The sequence below is a fragment of the Amphiprion ocellaris genome, chromosome 24, assembly GCF_022539595.1.
Source record: "Amphiprion ocellaris isolate individual 3 ecotype Okinawa chromosome 24, ASM2253959v1, whole genome shotgun sequence".
Lineage (NCBI taxonomy): Eukaryota > Metazoa > Chordata > Actinopteri > Pomacentridae > Amphiprion > Amphiprion ocellaris.
The window spans coordinates 11,266,371-11,290,566 of NC_072789.1; the positions used below are offsets into that span (position 1 = coordinate 11,266,371).

The following is a 24,196-nucleotide window of genomic DNA, read 5'->3' on the forward strand; positions in this document are numbered from 1 at the left end:
ATCATAAGGGTTTGATTGAGAATCAGTGCGGCTGAATGTGTACTCCACTAATGTGTTTTTTTCCTCTTCTTTCTTTATTGCTTTACCTCACCCCTCTAGCTTAGTTTGCCGCAGAAGGAGTCTCGGCCTCGGGGCCAATAACGGGAGCGGGGGAAATATCAGGAGTATTCAATTAGAGCGCTCCACAGCTCTCTGTAGCTGACGTGTGGAAATTGTAATTTCCTCGACATGATTGATGGCAGTAATACAGGACGTCGTGTGAGTGCAGACGATGCGAGACTGTTGTGGGAATAACACCGCCCTCTGGTTATGGAGCTCGGTGCTGACTGGCTGAAACGCCTGGAACAGATTCACCTGTGTGTACGCGGGTGTGTGTGAAAGCATGCCAGGAGCGGTGCACGGTGGCATGTAATGGAGAAAGTTTGATCGGAGGGGGGCTTTGCCCAGAGATACGACGTCAAAGAAGAGTGGATTTAGCAGAGTAACGGCCGGCTCGCTGCTGGAGCTCCTCACTTTCTGTTTTGATGATGTGATGTTTTCACCAGGCGACCGTGGCCAGGTATTTAATCATAGCTGTCAGATGAAGGCTGCTAATCAAGCATCTGAGGTCTATCTGCTCGATTGTAATGAGCTGAAATGAAGAACTGATCCCAGGTCAGCACTTTCAGCGCTGTAGCTTCACCAACTGGGCTGAAGCACCGGAGAACACCTACATCACACTCAGCTTGATGAGATGAATTTTACAGTCTTTAAAGAGAAAACTGTAGTCCACATGAACAGAGTGTGGTTGTAGTTAGAGATGTGCCGGTGTCAAATTTTGCGTTACGGTTAAAGTGGCCGAAAATATCGGATAAAATGCGTCATCACTATATTTATAAAATAGCCCTGATAGACTACTAAAGCTGAAATACGGTAAATTTTCCTCACTCTATTATCTCTATAGCACAGATGTTAAACTTCCAATATGCACAAAACATCTTCAACAAAAGCAAATTGGTTATTAAACTATTATTAGCTTCGTCTAGATTCTGCGCATCCACTCGTGTTCATTTATGCCTAAACTCCATGCAGAAGAACAGTCTGCTTTTAATTGAGCAGCAACAATTCATCAATTAGTTGCCAACTATCAAATCATTCACCAACTATTTCCATTATCAATCTGAGCAATTTTTTAAGAGGGAAAAAGTTCAAATTCTCCAATTCTAGCTTTTTAAATGTAAATATGTTTACTTTGTTTTTTCCTTCCTGAATATCTTTTGGTTATGGACATCTTCAGCTTTGGGAAACACTGATTGACATTTTTTTAAAACCAGTTTTCGACATTTAAAACATTAAGCAAGTAATGTATCAATCAAGAACTTAAACAACAGAATAATCAAGCAGATCTGTGTGGCACATATGAACAGTTTACAAACTTCTCTTAAGAATAGTATAGCCACTGTCATTAATTATAGTGGAATAGTAGCATTGGAGCGTGTTTCATGTAGCCATAGTGTTAGTGCAAAGTTTGTAAAGAACATGAATTAATATCTCTATCCTCTATGTTTATGCAACTATTAGGAGTTAAAGATGTCAATTATCCAATCAGGTGTCATTAAACAATTACGGAAGAACAAAAGGCCACAACAACTGTGGTCAAACAGCAAAAGAAACTACTGGAAATATGAAATTTATATTTGTTTTCATTCAGATTCCTTTAATGCACAAACTGAAACACAGAAAATCAGATCTACCTGTCAAACACTTATTTGCAATGGATTAACCATTAATGAATTCATCAGTCAGGGTCTAGGCTCCACCCTTGTCCATAAGGCTTTCTGGAGGGCAAGAGCTTCATGTATGCTAGTAGGTATGAGGGCGGAACGTAAGAAGAACATATCAATGGACTGTGGAATGCTTATTCTAGCAAATACAACAGAAAAAACGAAGCCAGCCGATGAGAACTGTGTACAGTTTTGTGTTAGGAGTTAAGCAGAATGCATGCTTTCTCTCAGAATACTGCAACCCCCATAAACTTGCTGCTTTTCAATACTTTGCTTAGCTAATGATGGCATTGCAGGGTTGGAGTAGCTGAAAGTAGACACACTAGGAGCCTGCCTCTTTGTCTGGCTGATAAAAAGCTGCATCTTTGCGGTTAATCTAAGTCAAGCTGCTACTAGGGGGACAGTTGCATTCATAGTGACCTCAACACTGGTGATACCCTTATCAACAGGACGTTCAAACAGGATACAGAGTTTAAACCGGCACATCTCTAATGAATGAATACACTCTGGTTATTCAGGGAGATTTTTACCTGAGGTGCAGCTGAAGGCTCAGGAATAGGGCAAGGAAAGGACTCTTCACACACTGCCAGGCTCCGCACCAGCTTTAGCCTGGTGTTGGACTAAGGGGGAGGGGGTGCAGGTAGGTGGGCACAGTTAAAACCATGCACACACACAACTGCATCAAAATCATCACAGTGACAAGCCAAGGTAAAAAAAAAACAAAAAAAACAAAAACACAGCGAAACAGCCAGCGAGCACAATCAATTCTTGCAAGCAAATCATACAGTTTCAATAATTCACATTTCAGCTGACACAACTTTTCCCGAGCGACTGAGCTTTTCACTTTCAAGATTATTGTAGATCTGTAGCTTCTCAAATAACTTGATCAGAACAAACTTAAGTCAAAAAAAAATTTGCATTTTCGCAAAAACCCTTCTCATATGTTTTTCCTGAGGGAACATCAATGCAGCAAGCACAGAGGAAATGTCCAGACTAGTTGTATTCTCAGGCATAATTCACAACGTAGCCTCCGCTATATTCATATAATGGAATCTCAGCATATTGCAGTGAAGTAATTTTAGACATCTGCAGCAACGACAACTTGCTTGACAGAAAACACAAGTACAGCTTCCAACGCAATCCAAGCAAACAACGCAATCCAAGTGCACGAGACATGTTGGAGCATCCCTGTACAACATGCATGTCGAGCATACCGTACCTTTGAGTACTTCACAGGCTGTCCATAGGTAGGGGAGGGGTGCAGGAAAAAAAAATTAAAATTAAACAAACCACAGAAAGGTGGGGAAAGAGGATTGTTATTTTAAAAGTCGAGAATTTTGAATTAAATATGACTGGCCTACATTTTGTGCATGCTTCTAGCTCTGCAAAAGAGGCTGGGAAAATTCATATTAGCTAAAAAATAAACAAAAAAATAACCTTCACAAAATTCTGTGACGCTGATGTGCAAAAGTAAACGAAAGATTCTAACATTAACATTTTCCAATTCCTGGGAGCATGAATTAATTTCTGCAGAGCATATGCTACCAAAGCGGCAGCACTGTGGGTGCACCTTCCTCTCATGCAAACACTCTCAAACACACACCCTGCAGAAAAACAAAAGCCATACGTTTGGCTGTGAGGGATTCGGGTCAGTTCTATGTGCTGCTCCCAGCTCCATTTAGCTGTCAGCACCATTCTGCAGCTCACCTCCAGGCTCTGGAGGTGAGCTGCAGAAAGCAGAGAGGCCGGCCACCCAACAGTGTGTGAGACAGCTCGGTGCCTCTGCGCTTCACGCACTGGTGGCTGTGTGTGTGTGTGTGTGTGTGTGTGTGTGTGTGTGTGTGTGTGTGTGTGTGTGTGTGTGCATATAAACAGAAGGTCTCTCAGTAGCATGCATGGGGAGGAGGGGGGAGACCTGGCAGGAGCCATTTCAGTCTAAATTGTAACAGAGCCCAGTCCTCTGCTTCCTAATCCCAACATGCATCCACACACACGTTGGTGCGCACACACACACACACACACACACACACACACACACACACACCTCTGTCCTTCCCACCTGTCCTCTAAAAATCAAAAGGACAACCCCTCCCCTCCCTCATTGAGCTTGAGGGCCAAATAACACCTAGAAAAAATTGAAATGGGCCGCTGTTCACCCATCTCCAATGCGTGTGACCTGCTGCGCCCCTTTTTCTATATCAGGTAATCTGGATGTGGAGGAGGGGGAGTGGAGGGCTGGGACTGTGAGCGCACCGCTACACCAGCTAATTGAGCGGCGTGGGGCCGGTGGGGAATGAACAATGCCGGCAGGAGATAAAGGAATGGGAAAGGGGGAGAGGGAAAGGGCTGAAGTCAGCAGAAGTAGGGCGGCCACCAGCCACCTGTCCTGCCGCAGAGGACGGAGCTGGAGGCAGATGGTGGCAAAGTCACCCGGTCTTTCCTCCTCCTCTTACCACTGTCGGAATGCTTTTCGACTCCCCCTCGCTTGTTTGAGTTACCGCTGCCTCCTCCCCCGTTCCTTATCCCCTGTTCCTTATCCCCCGTTCCCTGCCTCGTCCATTTCCCTCACAATGAACATTTCAGGCATTTAACCGGTGCCCTTACGCAGAGCGACGGAATTAGCTTCAGCCTCCTCTGCAGCTGAAAATTACGAGCGGAAAGGTCGGCGGTGTCGGTGCCGTCAGCATATCCTGGCATTCCTCTGACCATAAAATAATTATACCAGGGTGAGTTTTAGAAAAAGGAGGAGAATGAGAAGTAACCTACATTTGTAGAGGTCACAGAAAACACACCAGAGGAGGCAGCAAAACATGCAAAGTCAATTTAAGGTGAGTCATAAAAGAAGGACGACACAGGCTTTATTTAGGTGCTAAGAACTGATTCAAAAAGTAATTTATTTGTTCCAATAGTATAAATTAAAGCCTTATTTCAGTTTTCTTCTCATTTATCAGGAAACACTTACTTTAAATGTAAATATGTGGTGTTTGTGCATCTTTGAATGTATTTGACTAAACAACAAAAAAACGAGGCAATATATGGTTTCCAGGCAACCAGCTAAGAAATAGCTACCTTCAAAAACCACAATTTGGTTTTTATATGGATTGAACAAATGAGAAATAACCTGCGAATCATGTGAACTCATGTGAAGCAAATTTTTCTGGTTTGATAACAGTGGCGTCAATCTTGTAATCTCACTAATAAGCGTCTTTCCCAAAATACATTTATTTCTTTAAAATATATCATCTATACAAGACCTTAGCTAAAGTGTGTGTACCAGTAGTACAAGCAGACAAGAGCAGAATGACTTCGTAATGTCTGCTAATCAGTAAAATGAATGTAAAATTTGCTAATATTAGCCATCAAACGTAAAGAGGCAAACTAGAGCAGCAAAACCTTTGACCGTACTGATATGTGACAGTATAATTTTTTGCTTATGAACTGAACTTGCCATTTCCAAAAGGAACACTGAATCATTTTGCATTGATGTATTTGTTTAATTGATCAAGTATGTTTTTTTTTGCCTTCACTCCCTCTAATTGCTAGCTTACACACATGTATTATGACTCGATTTTGATGAAATATCACAATTTTAAGCTCAGATTCGGTCATTTTTCCGACGAAAATGTATATTACATAAAAGTCATTCAGTCAGCAAGTTGATAATTTTATAATATTTTTCTGATTTTAATTTCAGGTTCTGATAATTGGTGTCATTCTGATAGTTTTTTTTTTTTTTTTTTAAAGAATTTTGGGGCTCAGAGGATTTTTGCTTAGTCTGTGTCAGACAGATGTAGCTTTAAATGATAGTGACCTCAGTTCCTTTCAAATTACAAGTGCGACTCTCAAATTTGGTCAAAAGCTAGTTACGTTGACTAAATATATTCTGCCTGAACTAATAAGAGGATTTCTTTCAGCAGCTGAGAAGAATAATTTAAGAAGGAGAAATGCCCTCCCACTTCCATCCTCCTGTTTCTCATTGTCTTGCCTCAGCGTTCCTTTCTTTCCGACATCCTCCAACACCGTGTCTCTCATGTTCTTTACCTTCCTCCTCATCCTAATCCCTCCTTCTTACAACCTTTCCACTCATCTCTCCCTCCCTGTTCTTCCTGTGTCCCCTCCTCCCTCCCCCACTGCTCCCCACATGCTGGTGTCATTCTGTTCCTCAGGGTAACATAGACGCAGGAAGTTGGTAGATAAGCCAGGATTTGAGCTCCGATTATCCGCCTGCCTGACTCCCTCGCTCTCCCTGCCTCCAACCACAAGGCCAGATTGGCCTGAATCCTATTTTTAGGTTGTAGCCAAAGAGACAATCCTTTTTCTTTCCTGGATTTTTTTGACCATACCCTGAGATTTTACGTGGTTTCACTATTTTGGCTTTGAATATTCATTCCTCTGTGAGCACAAACCAGTCAGCACCAGTTTTTCTTTAAAAGCCAAATTAAAAAGTGCCAATTCTCTGTAGTCCCAAAGCACAACATTGCAATGACACAGAGACCTAATTAACTAGCAGCTTATCTGAGAGTGATCTCAGCTGTCGTGAATCCCCAGTAGATCACCACTTAAATGTTTCCCATGGACCACATGTGACTACTTTCCACAAACCGATGATCTTTACAACTCAGAGGACTCTCAGCAGCCAGGTATGAAGCTGTCTCACTCTGGCTGGCCCTGCATTATTATTTCGGTCTGTGCAGATTATACTTTTCAGGAATATTTTTTCCTGCTGAAGAAGCTGGAAAAATCATCTTAAATGCCGCGGGTGACAGGAGATCCCCAGGGAAGTTGGTGTTTGACGTTGACCGTTAGTGAAATTTAATGGAAATGAGTGCGGTGGAAGAGTGAAAATGTTTGGAGAGGCTGTCAAGTGTCCCCAGCTCAGTCCCAGTCCAGTTAGGACGCTAAGAGAATATCTGAGACTGACACTTCTTTTCACAAAAGTGCTCAATCATTCGGTCTATAAAATACCCATCAGTGGTGGATATGAAAGATGAGTTACTGGAGAGTTTTTGGGTTGAATTGCTTTCAGCTCTTTACCTGTACGTCCCTCTTATTGTTGCTGCCGTGTTCATCTCTGCTGCTCTGGCTCTGGTCAGAGACCTCAGACTTGGTAGCGTTGTCTTTCGCAGATGACACCGTGTCGGCGGCCTCGGAAACCTTCATCGTTTCAGTGTCGACGATATCGGACATTCTCATTGCAAAGTCTTACAGGGAGATGCTGGCAAATACAGACAACCTGAAAGACAGGAACGTGTCCATGAGAGGTTGCTTCTTTGAAGGATGGAAGATAAGAATAGTAGAAAATTATGTATATAGGTTGCATATTAGAACGAGAGACTCCACATGTTGAAGTTCTCCATGATTTGAAGGTTTTTTCATGAAGACTAGATTAAATCCAGCTCTTCAGAAAAGCTCTCCAGAGCATTTTAAGTGTTATTCATTGACATTCTGGATTCTGGTGATTTTTTTTATGCACCAAATTGTGACTTCTCAGGCATTGTGTCTACGAGTACCATTATAGCATCATTTTAAGTTAGAGTCTTCTGTTGGTTTATGCATTTTTGGGGAGATGTAGCATCCTTTCTGCTACCTTTAAACTTACATTATTTGTGTTACATCAAAATTTGTATTTACAGCTCTTTAAAATAACATGGGATGTGAATGTGCAAATACCACCAAAACAATGCATTTTTTCACAAACTGGATCAGATTTATTAGCTCAGAAAAAACTTCAGCCAACAATGATGCAAATCCAGAATTTTCTGCATCTCTAAAGGCATAACTAAGTAAGAGTAATGGATGAGCAGCTTTCTGGAGTTGAGGAGAGATCATTCATCAGTCATCATGCTTCTTCTTTAGACTGTGGAAAAGATGAAAAAGCTCAGAATTGATCATTTATCTATTTTTTAATATTCCAACAATCACAATTATTACAATATCACCAGTGTCTACAACTGACAAGGAAATTAGGGCCACTAAAAGTGATAAAAAAATATATATAGAAAACATAAATCTCTTCCCTCTCCCCTAGAACGACATGAGCACACGCTTCAAACATGCAAATATAGTCCAGCTAAAACTCAACATTCATTTGTAGCTTCACGTGATTTGAACCCTTTTCTCTATAGCGAAAGTCTAAATCATTGCGTCATGACTCTTAATGCGGACTTTGTTGTTATCTGATCTCACCTGATCTCATTAAAAAGCGCTGTGATTGGCTGAAGTCTACTGTCATGGTTTGATTTTCTAAAGTCTGAAAATGGAGCGAAGAGGACATGCAGAAATCTAGGTTCCTCTCAGACTAGAAAAATTGGAAGATCAGTGCCTAATTTTTTCCCAATGATGCACAAAACAAAAACTAAAATACTGCCTACCCAAGCTTTAAAGAAAACATCAGTAAACAAGTTTGATACCATAGCTACAGTATAGAAAGTAATAAATAAAACTTACTTGTTCTCAGTGGATTATGAGCTCATGCCCACAGCAAAACGTGTTCTTCTTCCTTGATGCGGCTCACATCTTAGCTCGAGAACTGCTTACTATTTGTTTTCCTTTGTTTTTATTGGGGGTATTATTTTGATAGAGAAAGCAGCAACACAACAAAAGCAATAACCCTGAAATGTATGAAGGTGCATTGACTTGGCTGAGCACAATTTTGAAAAAGAGCAGCCCCAACACAGCAAAAAAAAACAAAAAAAAAAAAACCACGTGTTTCTATTAACATTACTAATGGCTGATGATCAAAATGGAATTCAGCCATTATTATTTTTTAAGTGACATCAGGTTTGACAACAAAGAAACCTGCGATGACAAAGATCTATACAGCAGCAGGCGGTGGGATGCAGTTGGTGTCATGAGCACAGTCTTTGGTCATCAGTCACTACATTCTCTCTGCACCGTCTCATAGCTCTGCAGCTGTTCAGCTTGAGACAATGGAAATGGCTGGACAAGATGCTGCAGGAGCACAGTTTGCTCCTGTAGGAAAATAAATATAGAGTGTAGCGGTTTGAGGGAGGTTGTTGTAGAAAATTGCAACTCCTAGTCACCATACAAAAGTGTTTATTTAGCATTAACGTTAATTTGGAGTTACTTATCCATTAAAGTTTTTGATTAATTTTCATTTAAATTTGGTATTGGCTCACATATTTAAAGCCCTATGCAGTCATAATACTAAATTCTATTTAAATCTAAATTTTATTCGATTAATGTCGAATGAATGGAAAATTTCTAATTTAAATCTTTGTGCATAGTTGTCCAAAAACTTGAATTATGAGTACAAAGTGCATAAAAATAATATTTCAGCAGAAAGATATGGAAAGGTGAAATACCCATATCCTCATTTTACCCCCAAAAGTGTGTATATCATTAAAGCAGAGTGAAAAGACTGGAGTTAATTTAATGACTGGTTCAAACACAGTGCATAAAACATGTAGGCTTTTTTAGAAGACGTCCGCCTAAATCAGCAGAGTAAGAGGAGTTTTCAACATAAAAGACCCTTACATGGTTCCAATCTTGGAGCATACGTTGCTTTGCACCTATGGTCTGCTATAGGACGTGTCTGTGTAATATCATGACCTCCCTGTGTTGAAGCCCTGGTGTGAGTTCATCCTGCGATACCCCAATTATGCAGCCAGGCCCCATGCAGCGCAACATACAATCACACACAGACGCAGGCTCACAAGAAGGGAGGGCAGACATCTGGTACATGAGAGCTATGATTAATAGGTTAATTAGAAACGGGCTCATCAAATGTACTTTGCACATCAAAACTGGATCCACACATGACAGCACTTACTCTGTGCTTGAGTGTGTACGTGACCGGCTGCGTGTGTGTTCCAGCCTTCAGCCAATCAGCGAGGCCTCAACCTATTTGCCCGGCACTGATCAGAGCCATTTTCCTACCTGATCGCTGAGCAGCAAAGCGGCAGCCTGAGACTTGATTGTTTATCTCCGTCCCAGAAGAGCTGAGACAGCGAGCGGGAGAGCGGCTCTCTTTAAAAAGGTGGCATCCAATTCCTCCATGTCAGAGTAATTGACTTCTAGTGAGGTCCGCCGCTCTTTGGTGCTCCTCTGCCGGGTAAATGTACCGCTAACCCAATCCTGTGTGAGGCTAAGAGGTGAGCAAAAATTTAGCAGGGCACTGGAGAGCCAGACGTTGAATTTCAATGACCTGTCAGAGGTTTGACAAAAGCAACGCCGGCTGCTGCTTTACATTATTTTTACATTCTGAAGGAAAACAGCTTAATACTCCAGAGTGCTGTGCACGCCTTTGAATATTTAGTGTCTGTTGCTGACATTTTGATGAGTGAAGTCTCTTGAGTCGCTCTGTTGACGATTTGCAATATTGGACAGATATTTTCAGGAGCCGGGCTTGTGATGGATAGCCATTTTGTCCCTCACCGAATCATTCATTCTCCCAAACACATTCTATCATGGGACTGGAGTGTTGGACTAAATTTGGCTTCAGACTTTGATCCATCCAAATTTCACCGTCTCGTCTCTCGCGGCTGAGGTAATTGCAACGTGCGCCTGTTTAGAATCCCTGATGTTTTGACTGCATAAGTAATCTGCATCATCACTTGGTCCTTAGTGCTACATTAAGGAATTTAGGGAGCAGCAAATTGGTCTCTTAAGAGTGAGATTGAAGACAGACATCACTATCTTATATATGTGTATCTAAAGAATACATTCTTGATTCTCTTCACTCTGTAATGTCATATTGTGAATGATCCTCTCACTGCACAAGTAGATGCTGACAACTTCCAACTTTAGCTACTTTGCAGGACAACTGCTCAGCTTGATCTCAAATGATTTCTGCTCTCTTAGCTACTCTACAGGTACGAGTGCACATTAAGCTTCGCTACTTATTTCAACCTAACACTTTGCTAAAGCATCCCGCTAAGTCACAAAGTTTTACTGCAGTGTCAATAGCTTTTCTGCCTAAAAAACATAAATATTAGTCGAGGTGCAAAACTTTAATTGATATATTTATTAGAAAACACACCACTTAGTCAGGTTGCAGTTTTCTTACCAAAACTGCTACCCTGCAAAGGTGTTTTATTGATGTGCTTTACAATTAGAAGGTGAAATTTAAAGTGCTTTTTTAGAGACTATAACAGCAGGGTCCTGTTAGAGTAAGAGGAAAATGCATTGCTTATTTTTAGTTTGCTGTGTGATGGCAGGATGTGATAAATGATAACTGATCTTGTAAAAGGCTGTAGCAGTAGGGTTCTGTGCAGGTTACATAAAGAAACAAGGAAATGTTTTTTTTTTCCCTGTGTTAAATGTTTGGATACAAAAAAGGTTGCACTGTTTTTACAACTACTGCACAGCTAAACTGCAGAATATTTAAAAACGATTATGTCTGAACAGTACATGCTGCTATATTCGGGTGCAGCTAGGGTTGAGTTCAGTGTTATCATTTATCACCTCATGACAAAAAGTCTCTTGTTAAGTCACAAGCGAAATACTACCAAAATCTGTCACTCTGAGATACACTTACCATGTAAATGTGGATATGCTACCCACCTCTATTGAAGTGTGTCTCCACTCACCATTTATATGCACATTTTAAATGTGTGTTCAGAACGGCCAGCAATATGCACAAGTCCAACTATGGTATCATTTTTTTACATTTGGTTGAGGTGGAAAAGTGGTATATCACTAATAAAAGCATGCACTATGGTCCACTGAATGAACAAAAAACAGCTAAAGACAAAAAAAAAAAAAAATCAGTGTTGAAAGATGTAGAATAAAAAACAAGCAGAACTGCTAAAATTCCATCATGTCTCGTCATCACTGCCTGAGGTTTAGCTGACACTTTAAGCTACGTCATCTCATTGTGCATTTCGTCTGGAAGGTGTAAGGCCTTTTAGCAGAATTAGCGCCACTAGCTGTTGCACAAGAGTAATGAATGGACATATCATGTATTCTATGGCCACTTTTATGTAAAATTAGTTAAAATTTGAGTTCTCTGACTCACTATTCTTGTCGAAAAAGAAACAAGAGACTTACTTGTTGCGTAGCCAGTGGTGGTTGCGGCAAAGGAGGATGTGGCTGGTGAAGTCGATGAGGCTGAGCCTACCGATGCCATCCGAGACTTCTTTGCCCATGTCTGCTTCAGCTGCTCTGAACAGCAAGCGGGGCCTCCATCACCCTCATGACCCCTGCTGACCTGCAACCATGAGAGGAACGGGGTTAGTGCTGTGATGTTCGGGGTCAGGGGTCAGCAGCACCTCTGTCACTGAGGTCACGTGGACTGACAGCAGTCAGGATGTCAGCAACTCTGAAATATTTGTGTGCCGGAGCAAAAAGTAAAAGTGTGGTGAGTGTGTATTTCTGGGCCTATGCGTGCCGATGCACCATAAATAATGGATGAGCACAGAGATTGGGAGTGCGGCGGAGGCAACAGGAGAAGGCACCCCTGCCAACCTCGTAAAAACCAAGCATTAGGAATTCAGAGAGCAGCGGGAGAAGATAGCATTTCTCAGCTCAAAATCCTCTGCCATTTGGTGGCACATAAATTTCAAATCGTCTAGCGTACAATCTCTATTTTCCTGCAAATTCCTGTCTAGCTGAACTACAGGGTGACACTGGTTGGGCAGGGCAGACATCTGAAAACGGCAACAACAGCAGAGCAGCAAAATATTGACACAATATTGGAGGGAGAAAAAAAGTGATTTCCATCTTTATTACAAATCTGTGTTTTTCCATTCACTTTGTTCCACACTGCTGTTAAACTGCTGCTTTAATTAGCTATGTTCCTTCTCTAAATTGTGAAAATGTGGCATTATGGCTCACTTCACTGGCTGCAGTTGGGTATAGTTGCCAAATGAGGCTGCTAAACATCAGATTAGGGCTGCAACTAATGATTATTTGCATTTCAAATTAATCTCTTAGCTGTTTACACTATTACTCGATTGTTCAATGGTGTATAAAATGCAAGAAAATGCAGAAAAGCTGCCATTATAATTTCCTAAAGCCCAAACTTAGGTCTTTAAATGTCTTTCTGTTGTCTGACTAGCAGTTCAAAACACAAAAATGATCTGTGGAAAAGGATAGAAAACCCAAAAAGCCAGAAACCCTGACAAATGTTTGGAATTTTTGCTAAATAAATGACTTGATTCCCTGTCAAACAACTCATCGATAAATTGGTTCAGCTCTTGATGCTGTACATTCTCCTACAACTGACCCATGCCTGGGCTTCTCTCTGCATTTCTCTGTCTCTCCTCCTCTAATCTCCGTCTCAGTGAGCAGGCGAGGTGCCACGCTGACTCTGGCACCCAACGGTGCCAAGGTGTGGCTGCTGCTCCCAACACGATCTTGGTACGACCCCTGTGCCAGCCGGAAAGGGAGGAGAAAAAAAAGAAAAAAAAAAGGTCAAGTGGAATCTCTGCTCACTTTATAATCTTCCTTCTCATGACACCTCTGCCTGGAGCCAGAGCTGCAGACTGAGATGATGAAGGGTGGCAGAGATGTGCCAGGGAACAGGTGCCATTTGGTTTGTTGCTTGTGTTCAAAACTGCCTCACAAAACCACCAGTAGTGACTCTAATGCTTGAACAGCGGCTTGAACAGCACAGATTAATGTTATTTACGATCCAAGACTTGGAATCTAAGATATGTTAGTAAAATAGGAATTCTATCCTCCAAGCTTGAAATGACATTTCAGAAAATATCCTCTTGGCAAATGCATGATTGACACCCAAGGTAAGATCCATTCATCAATGTTCCATGTGGCGAGTGCAAAACCTGGTAAATGCAGTTTGTAGCCTGGATATCTGTAACTGTACATTTACCATTTTAAGACATATTAACCTGTATCTTTTTCCTCTGAGATGCTTTTATCTTTATCCCCTCTGCCCTCCCTTTTTTTTTTGACTCCCATCTCTTTCTAAACGCACCCAGCACTTTTAACATGGTTGTTCATGTGTGACAGGAGTATCATCTTGGTGCTGGTGGTGCGAGATTTTGCCCTCGTTGAAAGCAGAAGTGGTGCCAATTCAAGCCTCTGCGAATGTAGTGCCAGCTAAATGTCTGAAATGGAAAAATGTGGAGCCTGTTCTGTAATTCAGCGCTGGTCCTGCAGCTATCACACACACACACACACACACACGCACGCAGAGTGTAAAAGTTGCTCTGACAGTGGTGTGGCTGAGTCTGGCCGTGGGCGCTCCAGGTTTTATGACCAGCGCTGCTGAGCGGACGGTGCAGCCACGGCTTAGCCGGCTGGCTGCAGGACTTCACACTGAGCCTGTGTGTGTGCAGTAAACACTGAATACTAATGCTGCAAACAATGCACACCCTCCCCTTAGAAAAATGTTTTGACAGGCACAGACAGGGAAGCATCCCCATTTGATAGGTGCTTAACAGCTTCTAACACACCCTAACACTGCAAAACACGCGCACGTTCTCGCACAGCGGTGAACTTGTAGAAACGCTCCGCCTGTGTGCGTCCTCCAGTATTGTACTGGAGCTGACAGGGAGTGGTTCATTGGTGTTACAGCAGCCGCAGAGCGCAGCAACCTTAAAGAGGCTCCCTCAGGCATCGTTCAGTGTCACACCGCCCCTACACACCACCTTCATTGCCACGGTCGATGCCATATCAGCAGCCTCACACAAACACAGACGCATCAAACCAACCCATCTGCACGCAGCACATATTCATGAATATATTAAAATGCAGATACGCTCAATTAGAATACAGCCAACATGGAAATAATTATTTGTAATTGCAAAGAAAAAAAATGCCAGTAAAATATCATTATTTCAAATATCATCCAGCTTGATTATGTGGAACACAGCCACATACGAATGCACACATTCCTCCTCCCGCACATATATTCTTGATGGAAATTAATTCTTGAAAAACCCACAGCGAGGTCATATGGGTGGCCATCAACTGAGCTGAGTTAATCACACGCCGGCCTCTTAACGGACTACTCTCACGGACAATTATGTTCGATAGCAAGCTAATGAGAAATTTCTCAATCACTATGAAGCATGTAAGAGCCTGTTGGTGATGGAACGCACACAGAGGAATGGGCGAGAAAGCACACTCCAGTGTACTTATTTTGTTTCCCCTTCACACAAGCGCGAACGAACACACACTCACACACACACACACACACTCACCTGCCTCTCTCTTGCAAAGGCTGACCTTTCCCTCCCACACCTCCGCTCCGTTCTGCTCAGCTTTGAGTGGATCAGGGCTCTTGTCTGGGCTATAACCAGCTCAACTGGAGGTGAAGGACCCTCAATCCCTCCCTCTATCTGCTACTCCATCCCCGGCTCTATTCTCGGCAAGAACGAGGAGATGAGTCAAAGAAGGGGTGGAAGAGAACGAGCTATCACCTTCACAAGCTTCTGATCTCGAAGAAAACCCATCGCTGATTTTTAAGTGCCAGAGCAATAAAAATATAAGCTAGGATTTCTCTCTGCATGCAGACGCAGAAGGGATGTGCTGGAAAATAATTTGATGCTTTACTGGTGCTGATGGGGTTTTGCGAGTGGACAACGGCAGGAGCGGCGCCAAACAGCTGGGATATTGTCTGCAGTCATGTAGAATATTAAACAGAGCTCTATTCAGCGGAGCACTGCGAGACAAAAGCTGAAACACAGTTACAAAGGTAATGCCATGTCTGCTTTGTGTCACCTGCTCGCTATTTCCGAATAAAAATTGCCACTTCTGTTCGGCTGAATCTCTCAAACATTACATTTAAACCGCAGGAAACACAGCAAACGCAGCCCAACATCCCCTGGCTGTGCAATTAACTGCCGACTTCCAAACCAACAAAAGAGATTCAGAAGAAGTCGGCTTGTGCAGATGGCAGGACATGCACCCTGGCTAATAAAATCAGGCATCAAATAAACAATTAATTAGGTTACTAATGCTGGTTCACATTCATGGCAGCGCAATAAAATTGATTTTGGTGTTTTGCTTAACTGAGTAACTAATCTCCCATTTTCGAGCCATTTCTGCTAATTGCAAAGCAAGGAAAGCACTGACAGGGGAGCTATATAATTGGACCAAAAAACGATTAGGGTAAAGCCTCTGAAATTATATCACTTTCATACACTGCTTGCCTCAATTTCAAGGCGACCGAGGCAGTGTCAGTTTTAGCAACTGCCTGTAATAGCTCAGACTGAATTAACAGAAAAAACATAAACAGGCACAAATGAGTCTCTAATTGCGCTGCTCGCTCTGCCTCCAGGTCGCATAAGGCGGTGCGGTGCAGCAGAGGCGCAGTCAGCCAGCATTAATAAATTAAATCCACAGCAGAGCATGTAGGTAATCCATTACCTATCCCACAGGAGAGCTTCCAGGGAATATCAATCTAGGCAATTAGAGAAGAAACAATAAACACAAAAAGCGAACATGCAAGTCTAGCAGTTTCAATCTATGGAGCCTTATGAGAGAGGAATAACTCAAAAAGTCTGCTAGAGTCATTAAAAGTCCATTTGCCTGCAACACCTGCAGAACAAACAGGGGAAACAGGGGAGACAGAGGACGAGCTTGGCTAGAGAACAATGCAGAATGAAGCCTCTTATTGGCTGATCTCGGTTAATTATCCTTGTAATGAAAAGCAGAAGCAGCACTGGCAAACTAGCCAGGAGATTTCGAAAGCTCTGGCTCAGCTCAGTGAGTAAGACGGCGCTGACAGCCCACCAAATCTCATGTTGCGCTTAGTTTAACAAGCCAAAGAGACTGCACAGTTGCTTACTGACGATGCGATGCAATGATAAAAGAGACAGAAAAGCTTGAGGAGGTCGCCTCATCTTGTAGGTTTTTAACAACAGTGAATGGAACATGCGTTATTTGGCTAGAAATAGCAGAAAAAGCAACAGCCTCAGAGGCACATGACAAAGAAAATGCTGAAAAAGCAGGAGAAAAAGAAGCACAAGAAATATTAACAGTGCATGAGAAATCAGAGAAGGCATGCGTGATCCCTGTCTGCTCGCTACCAAAGTGGCTGGAAGCTGCAGGACGTACCTGCCCGGCAGCTCTGCCCTCCATCCCTTCTGCTACGCGACCGCTTAGTTTCCATTGTACAGGAGGCACAATTTGCTGGACAGGAGGCTGGAGTCGCCTTCCAGCTCGCTCCTCAGCAGCTGCCTGCTGCCTCCTGTACGCTCGCTCGACTGAGTGAGAGTGGAAGCCGGGGAGAGGAGAGTGTAAAGGGAGAGGGCGAGGGGGAGTGGGTGTCACAAAGAGAGAGCGAGAGAGAGCGAGAGAGAGAGGGAGAGAGAGAGGGAGAGAGGGAGGGGGAGAGAGAGAGAGAGAGAGAGAGAGAGAGAGAGAGAGAGAGAGAGAGGGAGGGAGAGAGTGGGATGGATGGAGGGAGGGTGGGAGGGAGGGAGAGCACTGTGTGAGCACAAGTCTACCTGCCACAACCCATCAAGCCAGCCAGCCTTGGAGACAGCGCCAAATCAACAGCTGGCCCCTGTGTGATGTCAGAGCCTCAACAGCCAGTCACGGCAGCCGAGGCCGGCCGGCACTACGGAGCGCTGACTGAACCAAAGTCACCGGCTAAATGGGGCTCTTCATTAGCTACTCTGCTTTAGGATGGAGGCGGGGGTAGGAGGAGGAGGAAAGGGCAGACAGGGACATGGGATGGATGGAAGGAGACCGGGAGGAAGATGAGAAAGCAGGGAGGGTGGGAGGTAGAGCGGTACGAAAGAAAAGCCGAAAAGAAAGGAGCGCAGAGGAGGCAAAAAGAAAGCGAAGGAGAAAGAGAGGCGACAAACAGGGAGGAGGAGAAGATGGGGGACAGGAGCGACATGTCTGTGGCCAGCTAGGTGCTCAAAGACCAGGTGGAGAGTCGATGGGGAGGCGCTGGCCGCTGAGCAGCCGAGCTGTTCACTGGGCTACCTTCCCATTAAAGCTGGCACCCTGCTTTCCACACAAGACGACAAGGCTACAGCTAAATCCCACTGACTTAGATCGAGCCACCACCTGAAATTCCACCTATTACTGAACAGAACAGTGAAATACTGCAATAACACAGTTTGCTTTAGGCAAATCTAAGATAAGCTTATTGGCGGATGAGCTACGGAACAACATAGCGAGTGCATAAAGAAAAAAAAAGGCGCTCATGCATGATCAAACCACAACGCTCACCTCCTTCATTTCATCTCAATCTGCCTTTTATGAAATTAGAGATGTGTTAGAAAACATAAGGCATGATAGCATCCTCCAGTCCTCACTTGCTTATTTCATTAAAGATCAAGAATTCTTTCTCCTCTGAACAAGCAAAGGAGAGAAGAGTGATAATTGAGTTGTGAAAATAATCTACTTCACAAAGCACTTTCATCACTAAGTGACTGACAGGCTGTCAAAGGCATAAGAAGTCACAAACGGGTCCTATGTGCAGCCGAAGTCTAGACTGCCATAACGTGATTGTTTTTGTCCTTTCAGTCACTCAGACTTTAACAGCAAACACAGTGGGCGGAAAAGTTCCTGCTGTCACTTAGCAACCAACACCAGGCTGCGACAAACGATCCGATCCAATCCTGCCTCATAATTGTACCATTCGTTATGCCATGTCTCTGAAGAATTTATTATTGTGCTTTCTTAATCCCATGAAAAGGTCACCAATTGAACAAACAATTTATGGATAGGCGGATGAATTATTTAATGGCCCAGACCAAATATTATAGGAATGAGAGATTTTCCCCCTGGAAGGCAATGAATTATTTAGTCATTGGGCCACATCTTTGGTGAAAGCTATTACACGGCAGCCTCAATATCTGATAATGTCATCAGCTCCAAATACGCCCCAACCTGCGTAATGAATGGTCAACAGAGCAGCAGCTGTAGTGGCCTGAGCAGCCGCCGGATGAAACCGTTTTGGCAAACAATTATTAGCATTTATTTTAAGCCTTGGAGGAGATTGCAACAGAATGCAGACAATCACAAGAGGAAAAACTTAGTGTACTTTAATGCGACTAATGCACTATCTCTCACCCAGTATGTAAAATATATCACTCCAGCATGGGCACAATCAAATTTAAAATCCTTAAATCACAGTGGCTCACACAGATGCGAAATATAGAAACATTTCCGCAAAAAGAGCATGTTACAGGGTTCAAAACGGACTATGTCGCTGCACAGCAGAGTTGCCAGCCCTGTAAAGATTAACACATCATCTCCACTCTCCAAAACAGCAGCCGGAGGGACTGAACCAGCATCCACTCTCCACCCACCAGGCTCCGCTGGTACCGTAATGAAAATGATACCATCATGATGCTCAGCCTCATTGGTGGCAACTCGGAGGCTTTCACTGCCATCTCTACCAAGTCAATGAGGCGATAATTGTCTGGGTTAGTGCATCTGAATCATAGTGGTTATGGCTTACTTATGAAGCAAGTACTAAATTGAGTTATTGGATATAAGATTTATGGCCTTTGAACAGGATAAATCCAGCCCATGTCAGGTTTTATTGTCCACTTTTATAACCCCCTCTCACAACAGTGTTGGAGATGTACTGAACTGCTGCATGTCAGTGCTAAAAATACATGTTTGATTCAATCATTCCTTTTAACCATATATAGAATTAAACTGAGACAAATGCTGGATGACTTACAGTGACAGACAATTCTGACTTTTTATTTTTTCCAAGTCTTAATCCAACATCAACTCTCTCTGCCCCTTTGGTAAACTCTCAAGTACCTTTGATAAACTGCGCAATGAAATGTGTCATTCATTACTACATGTGGCTTGTTTTCCTTTTGCTTCCATCGACTAATAAGTGAAACAGTCAATCATACACAACCAAGACACGAAACCCCATTCCATGTTAAAGCAAGGGGGAAGGTTCAAGTCAGTCGGGTGTAAATGCGATTGTTTTGATCAATAATTTGGAGCAATGCAACTTAAATGTTATTTGCTGACAGTTTTTGCTCGCTATTCCTTAGCGAACACGTCGCACCAAAACCCATTACAAACTTGGCGATTTAATGTTCCCTTTGTAGCGGCAGACCTGCGAACCCCAGACAACATGAGACGCTTTAGTCTGATAAAGGGTATCTGGAACTAAAATTCGGCTGATAAGATATTGAACAAAGCAACGCAATAATTAAATTAAAGCTCAATTTAGTGAGCGGGCTAACCATGATTAGTACACACTGTTCGTTGCGGCAGATTACAGTGAGAGAGACAGTCGAACCAGGCCTAAAAGTTATTGAATTACACAGCATTATTTAATAACTGCCATTTCGTTTTATGAAAGGAAGCCGAATTAAAGTATAGCTTCTTAGAATTCAGATGCTGGGTTTGGTTACCAGGTGTGTACTTTTGCCGGAGAGCATTTGAACATATTTGGGTGAGATCGGAGTCGGGGCTAAGCTAACATTCTTACCTGGCACCGCGGCTTGCTAACGCTTGAAAACGACTGAACACCGGCGCCCTGAGCTGTCACACGGCAGCCAAAGAGACGCGTTTTACGGCTCACAAAGCTCGTGTTACGTGGTCACAACCACCCCGGTTATTGGTAGAAAAAACCGGCAGCTGCTGGACAGGACACCGCAGATATCTAATGTTGCCTTACCGCTCTGGTTTACAATCGGTGCACAGCCGTTGTCTCCACCGAGGGTGAAGCAGCTCGTGTTTGTGGCGGAGTGAAGGAGGCAACGGCACAGTGCGTCAGATCCTCACGCTCCGCACGCAGGCCGTTGGAAATATGTCACCGTCTGGCCGTTGCACGGTTATTTTTATTTTTATTTTTTTTGCGTTACGGCATCACTAGCGTACGCAGTTTGTCCGCCAATTTCGTCATTTGTTTGACATATCCCACTCAATGATGTAAATCCGTTGTTGTTTCAGGTGAGCTGTGGCTAAATTAAGATTGTCAGGAAGTTACGTCGGATGGGGAGTGAGCGGCAGCGGCTGGCTGGTGACATAAACCGAGTGTACCTCCAAGTTGCCGCGAAACCGTTCTAGTGTCCCAGTTCAGTCAGTGTGCCGTTTTAAAACCGAGTGACTGCAGCTCCTCGTCCCACTGTGTCGGTAGGAAAACCGTCCACACATACAGACATAAAGCTCTCATTTCGCTTTGCGAACACTTCACATGTAGCTCACACAACAACATAACTGCAATGCTCTATGTAAACACGCAGAGCAGAATAGTTTCACCACTACGAGGACAGTCACCGCTAGCTAGCAGCGTTCATTAATGTTTTTTAAACAGTAATTAGCTAACGGACAGTGCCTTTATCTCTTCAGGTAAGAAGCTAGTACTTTGTTTTGCTAGCTCTAGCTAAACATGCTACATCCATATTTTAGTCTGTATCAACTCTGACATTGTTCTTGGGGGTTTTAGTTGTTTATTTGGCTGCCATTTTGTCTAACATGTTGCTTTTAAAGTCAGCAAGTCAGAAAAAATGATGACAGGTGATTAGAAACTCCATATTCGGCTACATCTGCAGGACACTGCCGCTGAAATCATAATATCTCACTCTTTTTGGTTGTTATAGTAGAAAATTAATCTCTTTTGCTTTGGTTGTTGTTACAGAGTGCTATGTATCAGTGTCCTAAATGTACAAATGAGAACTACACTAAATACTGTAGATATAGCATATTCCCGGGCTAATAATCTATGCAGCTGTCTCACTCAAATAACAATATAAATATCTGTATTACTTTTATAATCGACTTGCTACACTTTCTCTTCTTTGACCTGCAACCCATGCTATATTATAATAAACCTTTTGCCCTTCTTTATACTTCCTATTTGTCAGTGTTGAGCACCAAAACACACAAGTCCAGTTCCTCACATGTGGACTCTGATTCATCTCATATATGGTTGTTGAGGTTTGGATATTATAGGTGCTAATGATACTAATAAAAAATACACACAATTTACAATGATCAATCCCAGGGCTGGAGCTAATAGGTGTCCACTCAACACAGCCAAAATTGTGAAGCTCATCAGACCAGTCTTTTAGTTTTTGTGTTCTTGAGTGTGCAACAGTCTGCAAAGGTTCACATGACATAAAGTTCTTCATCTCCCCAAGTCTGCGACAGTCTGCACTGACTCTCCACAGAATAGTTCCATGAGTACGTTACAAGCAACAGCGTGCATGCATCGAATACATAGATATGATCTGATCTACTGCACATGTATGAAAGGGACACTTCGGAGTAGATTTCTGTGGACTTGTAAAGTAATATAACAGCAACAACTATGCATATGTGGGCATCTGCAGCACTTCTACATTGAGAGTAATCAAGGGCATTTCTTACAGAACTTTTTTTTTGCAGAACCATTACTCTACAACCATTGTTCCCGTACATTTTAAAAGCGCAGCAAGCTACTTCCAACCACATACAACTAAACACTTGTGACCAAACAGTAAATGCTTATGCTGATTTTGCAGCAACTCCAACATTTCATATTATTGCCATTGAAAGATTTACGGACAGTGTAAGAATGCTGTCTGTTTTTATATGTGGATAATGAATGTGTTTGCAGATGCTGTTATTAGTTAAAGTGCATAGGATTTTAGTTTCGCTGTGAATTTAGTTGACACTCTTGCATGGACTTTTTAAAACTGTAGGGATGAAACCTACTTTGAAGAGTTCTAGAAACTAGTGATGCAAACTGCTGAATGCAAGATTGACCCAGAACCTGCAGCCAAAAGAAAGAAAGAAAAGGCTGGATGAACACAGTGTGATGTCTCAACTAGTCGGGCATCCTGAGTAGAACAAGAACCCTTCTGACATGAGTCTTACTCGTACTTGTATGATCAAAGTTGTGTTTATCTTTTGAGCTTTTCCTACATTTATAAAAGCATAGCTTTAGCAACCATTTTCAGTTTGTGTCAGTCGAGGGTTGCATAAAAATATCTGTATATGATTTGTCATTTACTTCTACATGGTAGACTTGCCTGCTTAAGCAAATGACCAGAATGAATGACAAAAAAGACTATTTGGCCTTCAGAGATTTGTTGAAGAAATAAAAAAGAAGAAGACGTGCCATCTCAAGTGAGTCAGCCTGTCCACCACTATAAAAATGTCTGGCTCCACCAGTGATTATTCCTCTCATATAATATCTACCAATAACATCATAAAACACATAAATGTCATGCATGACTGCTAATTGTGGACAACGCTGTCTCTCTGTCCTTATTGGAGGCTTTCACTGTTTTAGCCTTAATACTTTTTGGGATGTTGGTGTTCATGATTAATAACTTGTAGATGCAGAAACCTGACCAGAATGATGAGGCAACACAAAGAAGATGCTGCTGTTGTCACTGTAGGTGGCTGAGACAGGCAACTTTCACAATCTCATTTAAAATTCTGACTTTCTGTGTCCACTATGCTGCGTCATCCAGCTTCTAATGATGGTATTCCTGTCAATGCTAGTAGACAGCAGCGGAATGCGGCACACCATTATTATAAAACCTGTTTAAAACAGCAAGCAGTATGCTAAGCAAAAGTGCTATCTAGATGCTAATTCAGACTAAACTATTCCTAAATGTATATTTTCTGTTGATAATATATATATATATTTTTTGCAGCCTTAAACCAGAGCTGGGTGAATGAGCAAGGACCAAGAAACTGATGAGGACCTAGAAATGGAAATGGATGATAATGGTCTCCAGACCTCTTGCTGTGTTACAAGATGGTCACAGCAACTGTCAGGCCTTCCTCACAAGCTCCTGCAGCGCCTGATGCCTTTCCAAAGGGAGGGAGTGGAGTTCGCCTTATCCAAAAATGGACGGTGAGCAATTCTGCCGCTCAGCTAGTCCAGCCCAAACATCTTTGACTGTGGAACACTCAGACATATCGCATTTCAAGTGATTTTAAAACTCCACACACAGGTCGGGTTGCGTCTTGCAAATCAGTCATAACGTCAAATAAAGAGCCTTTTTTTAAAAGAAATATGTCAAAGAAAAATATTGTCAGGTAAATGTAGATGTGCAGATGGGCAGGTCTATTGTTCATTTTTGGCAACAGTGTAGTTCTGCTCTGTTTGAAGTATTGCATTCCACTCCACCTCTGCAGAGTCTAAATATTGATTTATGACAATGCTTTCAACTCAAATCTGTTGTGTGAGCATATAGAAGAATACAAGCAGCTCCTCAAATCTTGTCTTGTCTCACAAGTCACAATAAAGTGATAGTGTTATGCTGAAACAGAGAGGCTAAAATGTTGCCGTACAGTAGCTCAAGTGGCCAAGAGTTATAAAGTTCAACTATATATGAAAACAAAAAACTAAAATCAGATACCGTTTTTGTATTTTTAGCTTTCTGAAGGTCCATGAACATTTCTTATGTGGCATATGGTTCATCCAGGAAAATAAACCAAAAATAAAGTTGGCTTTCTTCTACACAATTCATTCAGAAATGTACCAAAAGATAACAATGTGCACCAGATCCTGTTAGAAACATTAGAAAAAATTCAGCAGACACTTTAATCCAAAGCGACGTACATCT

At 42.5% G+C, this 24,196-nt stretch overlaps 2 protein-coding genes across 14 annotated transcripts in view; one reads left to right on the plus strand and one right to left on the minus strand.

Annotated features, from left to right (window-relative positions):
- Nucleotides 1-20,442, minus strand: part of LOC111575476 (R3H domain-containing protein 1-like) — a 48,408-nt gene extending 27,966 nt beyond the window's left edge. For 5 of the 10 annotated variants that reach the window (XR_002746743.3, XM_023280633.3, XM_035952971.2 and 2 more), the window contains exons 1-5: nt 16,752-16,909; nt 11,775-11,934; nt 6,798-6,996; nt 2,983-3,000; nt 2,294-2,383 (exon numbers count right to left, since the gene is read on the minus strand). Coding sequence is in view for 9 of the 10 variants with exons in the window: in XM_023280633.3 (XP_023136401.2) it covers nt 2,294-2,383; nt 2,983-3,000; nt 6,798-6,956 (267 nt within the window). In the remaining variant the exon portion in view is untranslated. Of the gene's footprint in view, nt 1-2,293; nt 2,384-2,982; nt 3,001-6,797; nt 6,997-11,774; nt 11,935-12,951; nt 13,074-16,751; nt 16,910-20,118; nt 20,263-20,307 lie in introns of those variants that run through there. The other 5 variants (XM_023280628.3, XM_023280629.3, XM_055008141.1 and 2 more) reach the window with 5 other exon arrangements.
- Nucleotides 20,443-20,603: 161 nt separating this feature from the next.
- zranb3 (zinc finger, RAN-binding domain containing 3) overlaps nt 20,604-24,196 on the plus strand; it is a 124,696-nt gene continuing 121,103 nt past the window's right edge. For 3 of the 4 annotated variants that reach the window (XM_035952966.2, XM_055008139.1, XM_023280625.3), the window contains exons 1-2: nt 20,604-20,765; nt 23,279-23,481. In XM_035952966.2, coding sequence (XP_035808859.2) covers nt 23,300-23,481 — 182 coding nt within the window. In that variant the 5' untranslated portion in view covers nt 20,604-20,765; nt 23,279-23,299. Of the gene's footprint in view, nt 20,766-20,789; nt 20,982-23,278; nt 23,482-24,196 lie in introns of those variants that run through there. The other variant, XM_035952967.2, reaches the window with a different exon arrangement.